General features: G+C 40.1%; 1 protein-coding gene across 1 annotated transcript in view; it reads right to left on the bottom strand.

Annotated features, from left to right (window-relative positions):
• adgrb1a (adhesion G protein-coupled receptor B1a) overlaps positions 1-14576 on the bottom strand; it is a 618149-nt gene that overhangs the window by 179795 nt on the left and 423778 nt on the right. The window contains exons 19-21 of the mRNA XM_048596183.1: positions 12587-12641; positions 2561-2711; positions 1609-1675 (exon numbers count right to left, since the gene is read on the bottom strand). Of these exons, the coding sequence (XP_048452140.1) occupies positions 1609-1675; positions 2561-2711; positions 12587-12641 (273 nt within the window). The remainder of the gene's footprint in view (positions 1-1608; positions 1676-2560; positions 2712-12586; positions 12642-14576) is intronic.

The following is a 14576-nucleotide window of genomic DNA, read 5'->3' on the forward strand; positions in this document are numbered from 1 at the left end:
TCCTGATTTACAGCATCCACAGTTCTTTTGGTTTTTATTTACCATTTTTATGTCCTTTTTTCCTTTATTGCTCCTTGTTACAGTTGAGGAACAATTTTTTTTGTACCCTTAAGGGAAGGACACTTATTTATTTTGTTTCAGAACATTACTACTTAGAATGTTCAAGATTCAGAAAAAATCTGAAAGCTGAACTGTCAGCATTGAAACAATTTTTCTAACTTTTGCAGATCTAAATCCAAGAGATTAAATTTGTTATAATGCATGGGGTGCCTAAGTCTAAAATGCCTCAGGATTAGTTCTTGACATTTGCTTCTTTGAGCAGAATCTGTTGCTGCAAGGTTCAGTACTTGCAGGTGACGATATTCGCACGTATCTGCTGCCCTTGACTTTCTAAATGAAAGTGTGTGGAACGTGCTGTCTAAGGTCCTTTGGTGATCCCCAAATGAGGATCAGAAGACAGTGTTGCATGAACAATTGCTGTAATTTTGTTAAAATACCCAATCAGCAGCTAGGCAGTGGACTCAAGTGTCCAATTAGGAAGCCTTCCAATTGATAAGCAATAGTAGACTGCCTTTGCAGATGAGTGACACATAGGATCACTCATTCGCACCCTCCCCTGTTAAGTTTCAAAGCTTAAAATGAACAAATCCCTCAAAAGCCATTGTGCTGGAGGATGGGAGAGGGAACTCTCTACGGAGTTGCCTCGGACTGAAGCTGAATACAGCTAAAGAATGGCCTTTGAACTTGCCTGGACCCTGGTGCACCCGCAGTCTGCCTTTGAGGAGCTACCTCCAGGCAGCTTTTGGGGAGGGGAATAGGGAAGTGGTGGTGGTGGGTGGTGGTGGTGGTGGGAGTGGGTGGGGGGGGGGGGGGGGGGGGGTCACAACATCTGGACAATAGGCCTCAACTGCACTTAACTAGCCGACTCATGGGCAGGTAGCTCCATTTCCAGCTTTACGGAAAACAGCCCTAGCGTTGGATGAAGTCAGTAAACCGGAATGCTGTGCCCTTTAGTTACTGTGTCCACCAACGTCAGGGCCCGAAATATCTGCTCTTTGTTCATTCATTCTCCAAACTGTGACATCACTGTTATGGTCAGAACTTTTGTTTTGCCTACACCTTGTTCTCTGTTAAAAAGAGGCACCACACATTTTTTAAACCCATGCTTTTCACACAACAACAATGCTCCCACATGTCAGTGATATGAGTCCAATCAGGTGAGGTTTAGCTTTGAGGACAACCTAGAGGTGATGGTGTCCCAGTGCAGCTGTTGCTCTTCTTCTTCCTCCAACTCTTGGGAGATTGCAGGTTTGGAAAGTGCTGCCTAAACCAAAACCTTTGTGAGTTGCAGTGGAGATTGCAAACCTTGTGCACAGTACTTTATCGGTGGTTGGAAGTGGGTGCTTAAGTCAGTAGATGAATTGCCATCCAGTAGATTACTTTAAGCTGGACTTTTGTAGAAATTTCAGTTGTTGTTGGAGCTGTATTCATCCGTGAAAGGATGGACGATCAATGGTTAGGTAAGAGCGCAGAGTGTACTGAAAATTAGATGCTTTTCTCAAAGCCACACATAAATTATTGTGGGATAACTGACTTATTTTGCAAAACCTTTGAAGATTAGTTGCATAGTGTGTTGTACAGTAGATGAGAAATTCCTGTGAAATGTAGAATATTCCTTTAAAAATACCAGAAATAGCGTTATAATAGTCTTTATTTTCTTCCTGTAAATAATACAGCACAAGCATTCATCTGTTAGTTTGACACAAAACTGAGAAGCGATCAAACTAAAAACAATTTCTAAAAGTTCATACATCTCCTGAGCTTAGCGGTGGCTCCAACAGACTGTTCAATGTTGTGATTGCTGAGGAGACAGCATTTCAAAAATGTTTGCTCATCTCTGCCTGTAACATCAGTGGCAAAGTACAAGAGGCAGCTAGGTAGTTATGTGAAGGGCAAGTATAGAAGACACATCCCTCAGAACTTGTTCTTCCCATAACACCTCACTGTCATGTGGCAGCTCTGTCAACCAAGATTGAAGGTTGAAGTAATTTGAGTGGTCTTATATCAATGCCCACATGTAGCAGGGGGACTAAGGCAGAAAAGCTAACATCATGCATCTCATGCCCACTCATACATTTTAACAAAATCAATGAGCTTGATGAGTTGAGGCAGAAGTCTTACAGCCACAGTGCAATGATGGCGAAAATACTGAAGACAATTATAATGCTATTTCTGGCATTTTTTTAAAGGAATATCCTATTCTCCAATTCTAAGGGAATAAAGATGAAACAAATGGTCATCCTCATTCTCAGTTATCCAAGAAACCGATGACATCTTCTAGACAAGCAATAAATGGATCCATTGCTCTAGCACTTAACTGTGACTCCTGATTAACTGAACAGCACCTTCGAAAGTGAGCATAGTAACTTTACAGTTCGATCATAAGAAGAGGACAAGGTGAAAGTGGGGTAGCCTTGGAGAAACAGACGTGCGTTTAAAAACTGATTAGGAACATAGTGCTTCCCATGGTTATCAAACATGTAAGGTTCTATCTACTTACCCCATCCCAGACAAAGAAACCGCTTCCTGATGATTCGATTTCGTAATCTTCCTGTGACAGCCATGTATGACTGCCAGGCCTCTGTCAGCACCCAGCAGAATGATGAGAGGAAGAAAAAATGCAGAAATGCTGCCACAAGGGTACAGATTACCTGGTAAAGTAAGAAGGTAAAACATCATTTAAAATGATCTCCTTGATTAATCTGATAACATGACTGTCCTAATACTGGTAAACCCTACAAACTTGGTCTTGATTTGCTCTTCCAAGACTAATTAACCAACTCTGAACTCAGCACTCATCACAGTTTTAATTCTTCAGTCTTCATTTATGTAACGTCACAAAACACGACTGAAGTCTCTCCCACATTCACTGTGCACTGTCCAGTGAAGTCACATCCTGAAAAGGACCAAAAACAGAAATTGCTGCAGAAACTCAGAAGATCTGGCAGTATCTGCACAGAGAAAAACAGAGTTATTGTTTCAAATCTAGTGACCTATTATTAGAACAGTTATGACGAAGCATCTTTGGACTTGAACACTGGTTTACTTTCTACAGATGCTGCCAGACCTAATCAGTCTCTCTAACACTTTCTGTTTTATGTTTCAGATTTCTCCAAATCAGCTGCTCTTTGTTTTTAATTCCATAAAAGGATCAACTCATGCTTCTATAAAGGATCAATTAGTCTTCACTGAAGCCCATTAACAGAAAGTTACTAAATTCCAATTAAAATGCTCTGTATAGACCGTCATATGATTGTGCACTCCCAGTCTGAGTCCTTATGCAGAAGGATCTGAACTTTCTTTGGAATCCACTTAGACCCCACATAGAAAGAGCTGAAGACTAGCTAATTTTCAATAAGGTCTCACAAACAGATGGCATCATACATTCCCTACACAAGTTACAATTCAGAAGGATATGCTTTTTACTTTATTCCTGCAAAAGCCTTCCATGAAGGAAGACATATTAATTGCTCAATTTCTAGCACAGCCCTTATACAGAATACTTATCATTCTATAATTTCAGCTTAAACCCCTGAAAGTGTTCCTTGCTGAGTCCTCACACAGAATCCATTCACTACTCACTAAATCCTATGGTAAGACTGTTTTATTGTAAAGTTCCTTTGAATAGTCTTCATGCATTAAGAACAATGATTACCATTCAATTCTTACAGCATTATATTAGCATTATAAGGCTGATCTTTTTTATTCTGGTGTACATCAATACTATATCACACAGAGAGAATTTAAAACACTATAGAGGAGATATTTGGAAAATTCAACATGGTCAGAACTCTGAGAACTGAAGCAGAAGTATTCCGTAGCAGCTTCCATCATGAGAGGAAGGAAGAGTTCGCTACACTGAGAACTTGCAATTTCTTTTTGAATCATGTTATGTTTCAACACTTCCCACTTACGTCAGTATAACAGAGTTAATATATAACAGAGACACATTCAATGCAAGCACATAAACTAATGCAGTGAACTGGCCACTTAATTAAAAAAGAAACCCTAATTCCACTGGCGGCAAATCTGCCAATGCACAAGGATTAGATGCATTTGAGTCAATGTGATTTTGCAGCTGTGTGATAATAGGAGTTAATTCATTTCAATGGAGCTCTGTGTCAAGCAATCACTGCAGCTAGCAGGTGCTATATCTTAGGGTGCTCAAATGGCAGTAGCTATACAATTCACAGAATCATTTGCCGCAATTTTCTTCGAACAGTTTCACAGTTACAAAACAGATCTACTCTGTGGATCATTTAAATGCAGGAATTCCAGACCTGCCATTCAAAACATCCTTGATGGGAAAAGGCTAAATAGGAAGTATGACAAGATTGAATTGCTCTTGACCAGCTTGACTTTTTCCTAGTTTCACTAATGCACTAATTCATTAATGTTAGGTAAGTAGACAAATATTGTTCTTAATTAAGGCAAGAAGTCATTTAGTTTTAAATAATATCACAAAAATCAATCTACTTACAATATGGATTGATGGACCTTAATGCACTGCTCTTGCCAAGGGCTGAGGGAGATTTGACTCTGAAATTTTTTTCACGTGATAAATTCCCAATTTCTACTATACCATCAGGGTGAGAAGAATCAGAACAAAAGAATTTTCCACAGGTTGCTGAACAAACTGAATGACAATCAAACAGCTCCTTCATATTGCTAAAAGACAGAAGCAATGAAATCACTAGCAGCAAGATCATTGCAGCCAGGAAGGAATAATACAAATTTAAAGTGCTCGTTGAGATTTTCCCTCAGGTCCAGCAATGCTAGTTTATTTTACATTTGAGTTAGCTACATAAACTCAATATTTAAAAACATGAGAGTGTAACCTTCGGATGCAGCATTAATCTGAACTGGATATTTATGTACTTATTATAAATACATGAATTTTGATATTAGTAACTGCTCCTTCATTCTTTTGGAGGTGAACTGGGAAAATGAAATAAATACACCTGCTTCCTCATATCAGTGATCATTTTAAATGGCTACTCACCCAAATTCTACTTCCGTGCCTGGTCAAAGTTTGCCCCAGCAATTTTTTTTCTACGTTAAGCCTGACTAACTTCACAGTATTTGCTGGAATTCACTGATTCTCCATGCCCATTTTATGCCACCCATTTACTATTGAAAGAAGAGACTATCCTGCCCATCCTCAGCAAACAATGGGTCAAGATGCCAGTTACTACAAGAGAGTTTATCAATCATTAAGACAGTAAAAACAAATTGCTTACTGTTTACAATTGTTCAGAAAATCAATTTTATTAACATATGCATCATCTTTCATTCCAATGATTTTATTTCATGTTTGTGTCAATATCTTTCTTTAAAATTATGAACGTTCATGCCACTCTTTTCTGTGGAATGACAGAGTAATGACAAGCGTTACACACAGGTACTAGTAAGAGATTTAAAACTGAGGAAAGTTGTGAGTGAATGGACAAAGTAAAAGACCAAAAGGGCAAACGAGGCAGAGTTCAGTCTTGTTGCATGCAATCAGTGCCCCAAACCAGACTTCCATTCATCAGTAGCAATTTTATCAGTGTTAAATTAAAAAAACATTAGAACTTTGTTATGGGGTGCTTATGCAGCTGAATCCTGACAAACATACCAATTGTCAAGAAATATTACACTAAGATGAGGCACTCTAAATGGCTGACAAAATTGGCCAGTTGTGCCTTGTACCATGGCCAAATTAAATCATTCATTCACAAAAAGAAACAGCTGTCACAAGGTGAAGTTGGCAGCCAATCAGCTCCACTCAGTGCATTCGGAATTGGAAACTGGGTTGTTTATGCAAAATCAAGCAACTGGATCAGAGTTTTACAATAGAGCAGCATGGAGATGAGAAATTGGTAACACAAACCACTTTACAACTTTTTGAACTTAATATTCAGATCAACACCTTCAAATTGTGAACGAACTCCCATTCCTTCCCTTTCTTTTAGCTGTACTTGTTACATTCTCTGTCACCATGTCCTCTCTCCCCTTCCCATATGCCAGTCTGTTCTTTCCAGTCTGGAAGCTAGACACACCATTGTTCTGCCACTCTCACATTCTGATCACTTAATCTGAACTATCAATATCCTTTCTCCCCCAGCACTCTACCCTCCCCAACGCCCCCCACTTTTTCATGAATGCTGCCCCCTACACACTTCAGCAGCTCTGAGGAGTCATGTAAACTCGAAATGTTAACTTGATCTCTCTCCATGGATGCAGCCTGACCTGATGTGATATCCAGCATTTGTTGTTTTCAGAACAAAATCCAGAAAAAGCTGGAGAAACCCAAAGGTCTGCCAGCATTTGTGGAGGGAAAGCAGAGCCAACGTTTCAGGTCCAGTGAAGGGCCACTAGGCTCAAAACATTAACTCTGCTTTCTCTCCACAGATGCTGCCATATCTGCTCGGTTTCTCCAGCTATTTCTATTTCATCTTCAGATTTCCAGCATCCGCAGATTTTTTTTAAGTTTCATGGTGAAGTGGGAGTTGCACTAGTTCAGTTGCACTTGCAGAGAGCTGGTTTAGTTTTAACAGGCAGGCTGGTTACAGCACAGAAGCAGGCCAATCTATGATTCTAACAATTATCCCTCTGCCAAAGAAAATAGTTTTAACTGGTCACTTATCTCATTGGCTTTTGTGGGATGTTGCCAAGCACAGATTAACTGTTGTGTTTCCCTACATACCATCAGAAACCATCAAAAGTTATGCCACAAAATTAAAGAGTGAATGGAATAGAAGGTGAAGGTAGAAAATAGAAAGTAGAAGTCTGGATAAAGGATTGGGTAGTTAACAGAAGCACGGAGTATGGATAAATGGGTGTTTTTCAGGTTGACAGCTGTTACTAGCGGTGTGCCACAAAAATCAGTGCCTGGGACTATACTACTTACAATCTATATCAATGAACTCGATAAACAGGCAAAAGGTACAGAGGGTAGGCTTCATGATGACACAAAGATGGGTAGGAAATCAAGTTGTCGAATGGACACAGGTTATGGACCAGACCAAACTCCCTTCAAATTTGTCAAGGAGACAGCCTGGACCCGAACGTTTTCTTATTTAAAGGCAAATGTAAAATGCTACATTCCCAGTGTAATTCGTTTGGTTACACTTCTCAGCTTTAAGCAAAACACATTTTATTCTTACCCTATCGTTAAAATGCAAACAAAAGACAGGAGAATTGGTCTAACTTAACTCTTTGTGAAAATTTAACAGAATAATAGATTATTCAACTACTAAACAGCAACTGCGCCAATATAGTAACATCCTATAAACACCTTTTGGCAAAGGCAAATTCAGTAAAATAGATTGTTTCACATGCTAGCCTGACAACAGAAGGAACTCCAGCTTTTAGTTGTAACAGAAAGAGGAATGACAGCTTCCAAACCCCAGCAACTACTGAAAACTAAATGAAAACCCCGGTTCTATGGGAGCCTGACTCCACCCAGTCATGCTGCTTCTATTGTTCCAACGTTATTAAAATAAAATCAAGCCTCATAAACTGTTTATAGGTTTGCAGGAGACAGCTCTATACCTATGGCTCAAATCATCTGTTCAAAAAAATAGTATAATGTGGAAAGGCAGGAAGGATGTAAATATAGTGTATTTTTTGGAATGAATAGAGACTGCAAAACTCTTTAGTTACTGAGGGATCCGGATGTCTGTACATGAATTTTAACAAAAGGTTGTATGCAGATGCAGTAAGCGAATGGAAAAGAAAATCAAATGCTGTTATTTATTGCAAGGATGCTAAGTATCAAAGCAAGGAAGTCTTTCCACAGCAGTATAGGGGCAGTAGACAGACCACATCTGGAGCATAGTGTTCAGTTCTGGTCCCCTTACTTCAGAAAGGATATAACTGCAACTGAAACAATTCAGAAAAGCTTTACTTGCCTGCCTCCTGGGATGAAGAGATTACTTTATGAGGAAATGTTAGCAGATGAAGATTACATTTCTGGGAGTTTAGAAGAATGACAGATGATCTTGGAAAAAATATAACATATTTGACAGGGTGGATGCTGAGAGGTCTTTCATCTTGTGCAAGAATCTGGAACTAGGGGACACGGTTAAAAAAAAAGTACCAATTAAGTCTGAGATAAAGAGAGTCATTAGTCTGCTGAATTCCCACCTGCAGAGAGCAACAATGTCAGTGTCATCAAGCAAATTCAAGGCAAAATCGGGCAGGTCTTTTTTTCAGTCAATAAGGGTGTCAAAGATTATGGGGCAAACAGAAAAAGAGAGTTAAGGCCACATCTAATCAGCTGTGATCTTATCTAATCGTGGATCAGGCTTGATGGGCTGAATAACCTCATCCCACTCCTAATTCCTGTACCCGATCAGTCTTCTCTCTGTTATCCACACAGTAATAGAAGGTGACGTAAACAGTGTTACCAAGTGGCATTTACACAGCACCAATCCGCTCACCAAAGCTCATCATCCTCCAGCAGGGCTTGTCAGCTCCTGAACTCATCACGGTCTTGGTCCAAACAGGGCAAATGAACTAAAGTGAGAACAGCTGCCTTTGACATCAAGATAACAAGTGATCATATGTGGTGTCAAGAAGAAACAGCAGATCTGAAATAAGTAGGAATCAGGGAAAACTACATAATGGCTGGGGTCATACTGAGCAAAGATGTTTGTGGCTGTTAGAGACTAATCAGCTCCAGCCAAGGCCTTCACTGCAGGAGTTCATCAGGGTCGTGCCCTGTATCCAAACATCTTCAACTGCTTCATTAATAACCTTCCCTCCATCATAAAATCCAATGTGAAGATGTTTGCTAATAATTACAGTGGTAAGTACCTCTACAATATAAGAGGTTGACAAGTGGCAGTAACATTTATGCTATACCAGTGCCAAGCAATGATCCTCTCCAATAAACTAGCTTCGTAGCAAGAGGAAAGGAGCAGGGATATCTTGCTGCAATGGTACAGGGCCCTTGGTGAGACCACACTTGGAATTTTGTGCAGAGATTCAGTTACAATTGAGGAAAGATGTTCTGACTATGACGGGAGAGCAAAATTGATTGCTGGGATGTCAGAACAGATATATGAAGACAGACTGGATTGGTTCAGACTATATTCACTGGAGTTAAGGAGATGAGGGGAGGGATCTCATAAACAAGGCATCATAGTCTGAGGATACAAAGTGGGCCATTTAAGATAGAGATAAGAAGAAATTACTCAACCCAGAGAGTGGTGAGCCTGCTGAGGGATGAGAGGGTATGAGGAGAAAGCAGGAACTGGTTACTGAGTTGGGTAATGAATAGGCCATGATCCTACTGAATGGTGGAACAGGCCAAGGGGACCGAACAGCCTACTACAGCTCCTATTTTCTATGTTTAAATGTGAATACCATGGCTGAATTCCTGAACATCCTCAGGGCTACCAATGACCAGAAACTGAATTGGACCAATCTTATAAATACTGTGGCCAAAAAAAGCAGGCACGATGCTGGTGACTCTGTAGTAAATTAATCACTTGCACACTCCACAAGCCAGACTCCAAAACCACAAATCAGAAGCAATGTTTGAATATTCTTCACCTGCTGGATGAGTACATTTCCAAAGCTTGATGCCACACCAATCAAAGCTATCCTCTTCACTGTTTCGGAGATAGTAGGAACTGCAGATGCTAGAGAATCTGAGATAACAAGGTGCAGAATGGGTCTTCTGAAGAAGGGTCTAGCCCGAAATGTCAGCTTTCCTGCTCCTCTGATGCTGCTTGGCCTGCTGTGTTCATCCACCTCTGCACCTTGTTATCTCTATCCTCTTCATTTACATCCCATCTACTACTTTCAACATTCACTGCCTGGGCCACTGGTACACAGCAGTAACAGTGATTGTATGAAAATTGCAACAATTCACCAAGCTTCCTCAGCCAGTACCTTCAAAGCTCACCATCACTACCATCTACAAGGTCAGGGACAGCAGATGCATGGGAATACCATCAACTGCAAATTCCCCTGCAAGCCTCAAACATTGTGACTTAAAAATACTGTCATACTTGTGCTCTCACTGAGATACAATTGTGGAACTCCCCTTCTAACACAAGGACTGGCAACAGTTCAAGGAAACGGTTCACCACCACCTTCTCAAAGCTAATTGGGAATGGAAAAGCAAATGTTGACTCTGTCAGTGATGCTCAGATTCCATACAAACATTTTAAATGCAGAAATTTGAAAGATGGTATGGGAAATTGCAGTCTTCAACAGTGAAATCAGCTATTAAGTTGAAAGGAACTCTTTAAACAGGTTTGAAGGCATTTCAAGGAATAGCAAGTGAGTTCATATTTGAAAAGGAATGGTAGGCTATTGACCTTTTGAAGCTCCTTTCCTTGATTCCTGAGAGCGGAAGAAGAAGGTAAAATTACACATTTATATTCCCTGCAGCACCTCCCTCAGTGTGCAATGTTATTTCTTGTATGCAGCTTGGATATGTATGATGAACAAGTCATCTGAGCATAACCGTTATTGGCCTGCTTATAAGTCAGCTCATTCAAGCTTGACTGGGCTCTTTGTATTGCAGACAAGACAACTTCCATTTCAATGTTACTCTTGGGGATTGCAATTTCAATTCCACTCGTAAAATCTTGTCAGATGCAAGCGCTCAATGAGGTGACAAAATGACCTCCAGGGCTGGTCTTCAGGCAATCGTAGTCTTAGATTTTCAATCAAAGTGTCACCTCCCAGGAGGACAGTGACCTTAGAGACGCCAAAGAAAGCAGCATGAGGCTATTTAAAACATAAAAGAAGATAGAACAACTGACATTAAGGAGGGAGACCGGAGCATCGTGGGAATGTTACTGGTCTAGTAATCTAGATGTCTGCACTGATAGTTCAGAGGCCAAACTTAAAATCACATCATAGCAGCTGGGAGAATTTAATTAACTAACTCTTATTAAAAAATGTAAAAATAATTAATTTGAGATAAAACGCTAGCCTTGTTAAAACTGACCATGGAACAACTGCGATGTCATAAAATCTCATCTAACTCATAACAGGAAGAAATCCGCCATCATTCCATGACCTGGCTAACACATGACTCCTGACCCACAAGATTTGTTTTTTTTTGTGAGCTGTCCTCTTACATGTCCCAGAAAGGTACAAATGCTGACCTTGCCAACGATTTCCCCAGTCCATGAGAGAATAAAAAATAAAATCACTGTTATGGGTAGCACATGGGCAACCCGAGTTGAGTTCTAAATATTAGCCTTACCAACGAATCTCACAGCCCAAGAAGGAAGTATAAAGGAGAATATAAACGAAAATAGAATAGTAAAAATATAAATTAGATCAAATAATAAATATAGATTAGAGAATGAAAGAACCAGCTGGTAAGTCTTGGGAGCCTGTAGTTCAGTCAGTAGAGCATCAGACTTTTAATATGAGGGGCCAGGGTTCAAGTCCCTGATCCAGTGCTCTTTGTGTGGCACGGTGGCACAGTGATTAGCACTATTGCCTCAAAGCGTCAGATACGCAGGTACGATTCCAGCCTAGCTTTCCGCTGGATGCTCTGGTTTCATTCCACAGCCCAAAGACGTACAGGTTAAGTGGACTGGCCATGCTAAATTGCCCTGCAGTGTCCATGAATGTCCAGGCTAGGTGGATTAGCCATAGTAAATGCAGGGATAGTGTGTGGGATGTGGGTCTGGGTGGGGTACTCTTCAAAGGGTCAGTTAAGACACAATGGGCTGACTTGTCTCTTTCCACACCCGAGGGATTCTATGATTTGATGAATACACAGAAGTAAAGGGGCTGGAAATCTGAGCTATTTTTTAGGTGCAGTGCTAACAGTGGCTGATGATGCTAATTTCAATGGAAACATGTGACATTTTGGAACATTAGGTGACAACTGGTGCCTTTACCCACATATTAAATCCACAACTTCCAGTGCTCAACTTAACATTAGGCAATGTGAAGCTTCTCCAATACACTCCTGAGTTTCTGTCCAATTTTACAGAAGGCTCTGGGCAGAAGACCGTTCAAAATTAAATTCAGTTGGCGAACAGGCATGTAAGTAAAATAGTACAGTCCACTATGCTGGTGGCTTTGTTATTGCCAAATATCAGATTCTGCCCTTTCCTAGTGGACCCTTCAACCGCTTCTCTTTGCTTGAAAAGTGAGCATTATGCAATCCGATTCCTCGGCCTAAGTGTCTACAACTTGGTGTTTCTTAGTGAATGCAGTGCAGCAAAATTTGCAAACAATATTAAAAATAGGTGGAAAGGCAGATTGCAAAGGGATACAAACAGTTCACAGAGAAATATTGATCGGTTAAGTAAGTGGGTAAAGAAATCGTAGATTGACGATCCTATGGAAAAATATGATGTTGTTCATTTCAGATGAGAGAACTAAACAATGGAGTATTATTTAAATGGAGAAAAGCTGCAGCACAAAAGGACATGGGGACATGTGCGCACTAAAAGACAGAAAGCTCACACACAGTCGCAGCAGGTAATCATGATGGCTAATGGAATTTTGACTCTTATTTGAAGGGGGTTGGAGTATAAGAGTAGCGAAGTCTTACCGCAACTATACAAGGTGCTGGTGAGACCACGTCTGAGTACTGCGAGTTTGATCTCCTTATTTAAGGAAAGATATAATTTCATTGGAGGCAGTACAGAACAGGTTCACTAGGCTTATCCCTAGTAAGGAGAGACTGTCTTATGAGCAAAGGTTAAACAGGTTGGGACTCTACTCACCTGAGATTAGAAGAATGAGAGGAAATCTCATTGAAATATATAGGTTCCTAATGGGCTTGAGAGGGTAAATGCTCAGAAGATTTTCCCTCATGGGAGAGTGTGAGACCAGAGGGAATGCCAAATAAGGGGATGCCAATCTAAGACTAAGATGAGAGGAAATTCTCCTCTCAGAGGGTTATGAGTCTTTGGAATGGTCTGGCACTGAGAGCTGCATGGGTGCTTCCTTGGGTATATTTCAATCTGAAATAGAGATATTCTTGATCAGGAGGCGAATCAAGGGTTATGGCGAAAAGGCAGGAAAGTGGACTTGAGGAGTATCAGATCACGATCCTAATGAATAGTGGAGCAGACTCAAGGGACCAAACAACTTACTGTTGTTACTAGTTCCTTTGATCTTACTGGAGTGTTTTTTTTTATTATGTTACTTTTTGCGATTTACTTAGATTATGATGATCAGAATTGATATAATACATGCTTCAGGAATATAATATGTTAACCAAAAATCTTACAAGTGCCATTTTCATAGGCAAGAAAAATTCTGCAGTTGTTGGTAGTTGAAGCAAAAAGATGCTGCTCTCGTTATTCTTGGATTTATGACATTTTGTGATTTTATCTCATTGCTTGCTCCTGTTTTGTCTTGATAATTCTGTAAAGGGCATATATTTCACATTTCTATTCCTAATACATCAATGTACAGACACTATCTATTCAGGTTTAGCTAATGTTGAACGTTCACAGTATACATCTGATGCATCTTGTAACATCAAGTTTAAATTAAATAACAAAGACAGCCAGTGGCATTACTTGTGATTCAGTTATCTTCGAGCAAGAGAAAGGTAAGACTGGAGCACTTAAAATGGCTGACATATCATTTGCCATAGTGTCAAATACACTGTCCTTTAAGACAGACATCAAACATAACTACGTTCAGCTAATTCAGGCAGAATTGACAGACTCAGTGGCACTAGCTGAAGAAAAGAATTCCTCCCATAAGCTTCATTACAAAAAAAATTGCCGATGATGATTTATCTGATGGCTGTTAAGCCTTGTTGCAAGTGAAAATACGTTTGACAAATATCAACGTAAGACAGTTATTGCACTATTTGGAAATGATTCAGAGTGTGTAAAATGCTTGAGTCCCAATAAAGCATTTTCAGGTTTGATGAAAAAAAAATACTCTTGAAGCTTTTTGACTTGCATTCATCAGGACATATGCAAGAGTGCCAAATTTCAAAAGAAGCCGCAATTTATGCTGCATGAGAAAATAGTGCTACTTTGATAAATCAAAGTCTTGCCATACAGATTGCATCAGAAAACTGACAGGGAACTGAGCAAAATCATTGCGTGGAGGGCAATCTTCTCCATGGCAGTGCCTGGACCAATCAGCATTGACTTGCCAAGCAATAAGCATTTTTATTTTCTCATGGAGTATAAATTGTTGCGGCCTTTGAAATTTGGTGCTCTTGCGTCTGTCCTGATCAATGCAAAATGAAAAATCTCAATGGTATGTCTCTTGTCGTCAGCTAGACTCAAATCCTCTACCACCAAGCGGCTTTCAGAATGAAACCATTTTCTTCCAAGGCAAACTAAAGAAAGAACTTGCATCTGTATAAGGCTTTTCACAACCTCAGGGCAAACCTAAAAACACTTCACAACCAGTGCACTCACAACTAGAATGCAGGAAACACAACAGCTAACTTTCTCAACAGTAACTAAAAAATGACAACATCTTTAAGAGATAGTAGGAACTGCAGATGCTGGAGAATCCGAGACAACAAGGTGCAGGGCTGGATGAACACAGCAGGCCAAGCAGCA

Source organism: Rhincodon typus, chromosome 4, assembly GCF_021869965.1.
Source record: "Rhincodon typus isolate 14 chromosome 4, sRhiTyp1.1, whole genome shotgun sequence".
NCBI lineage: Eukaryota > Metazoa > Chordata > Chondrichthyes > Orectolobiformes > Rhincodontidae > Rhincodon > Rhincodon typus.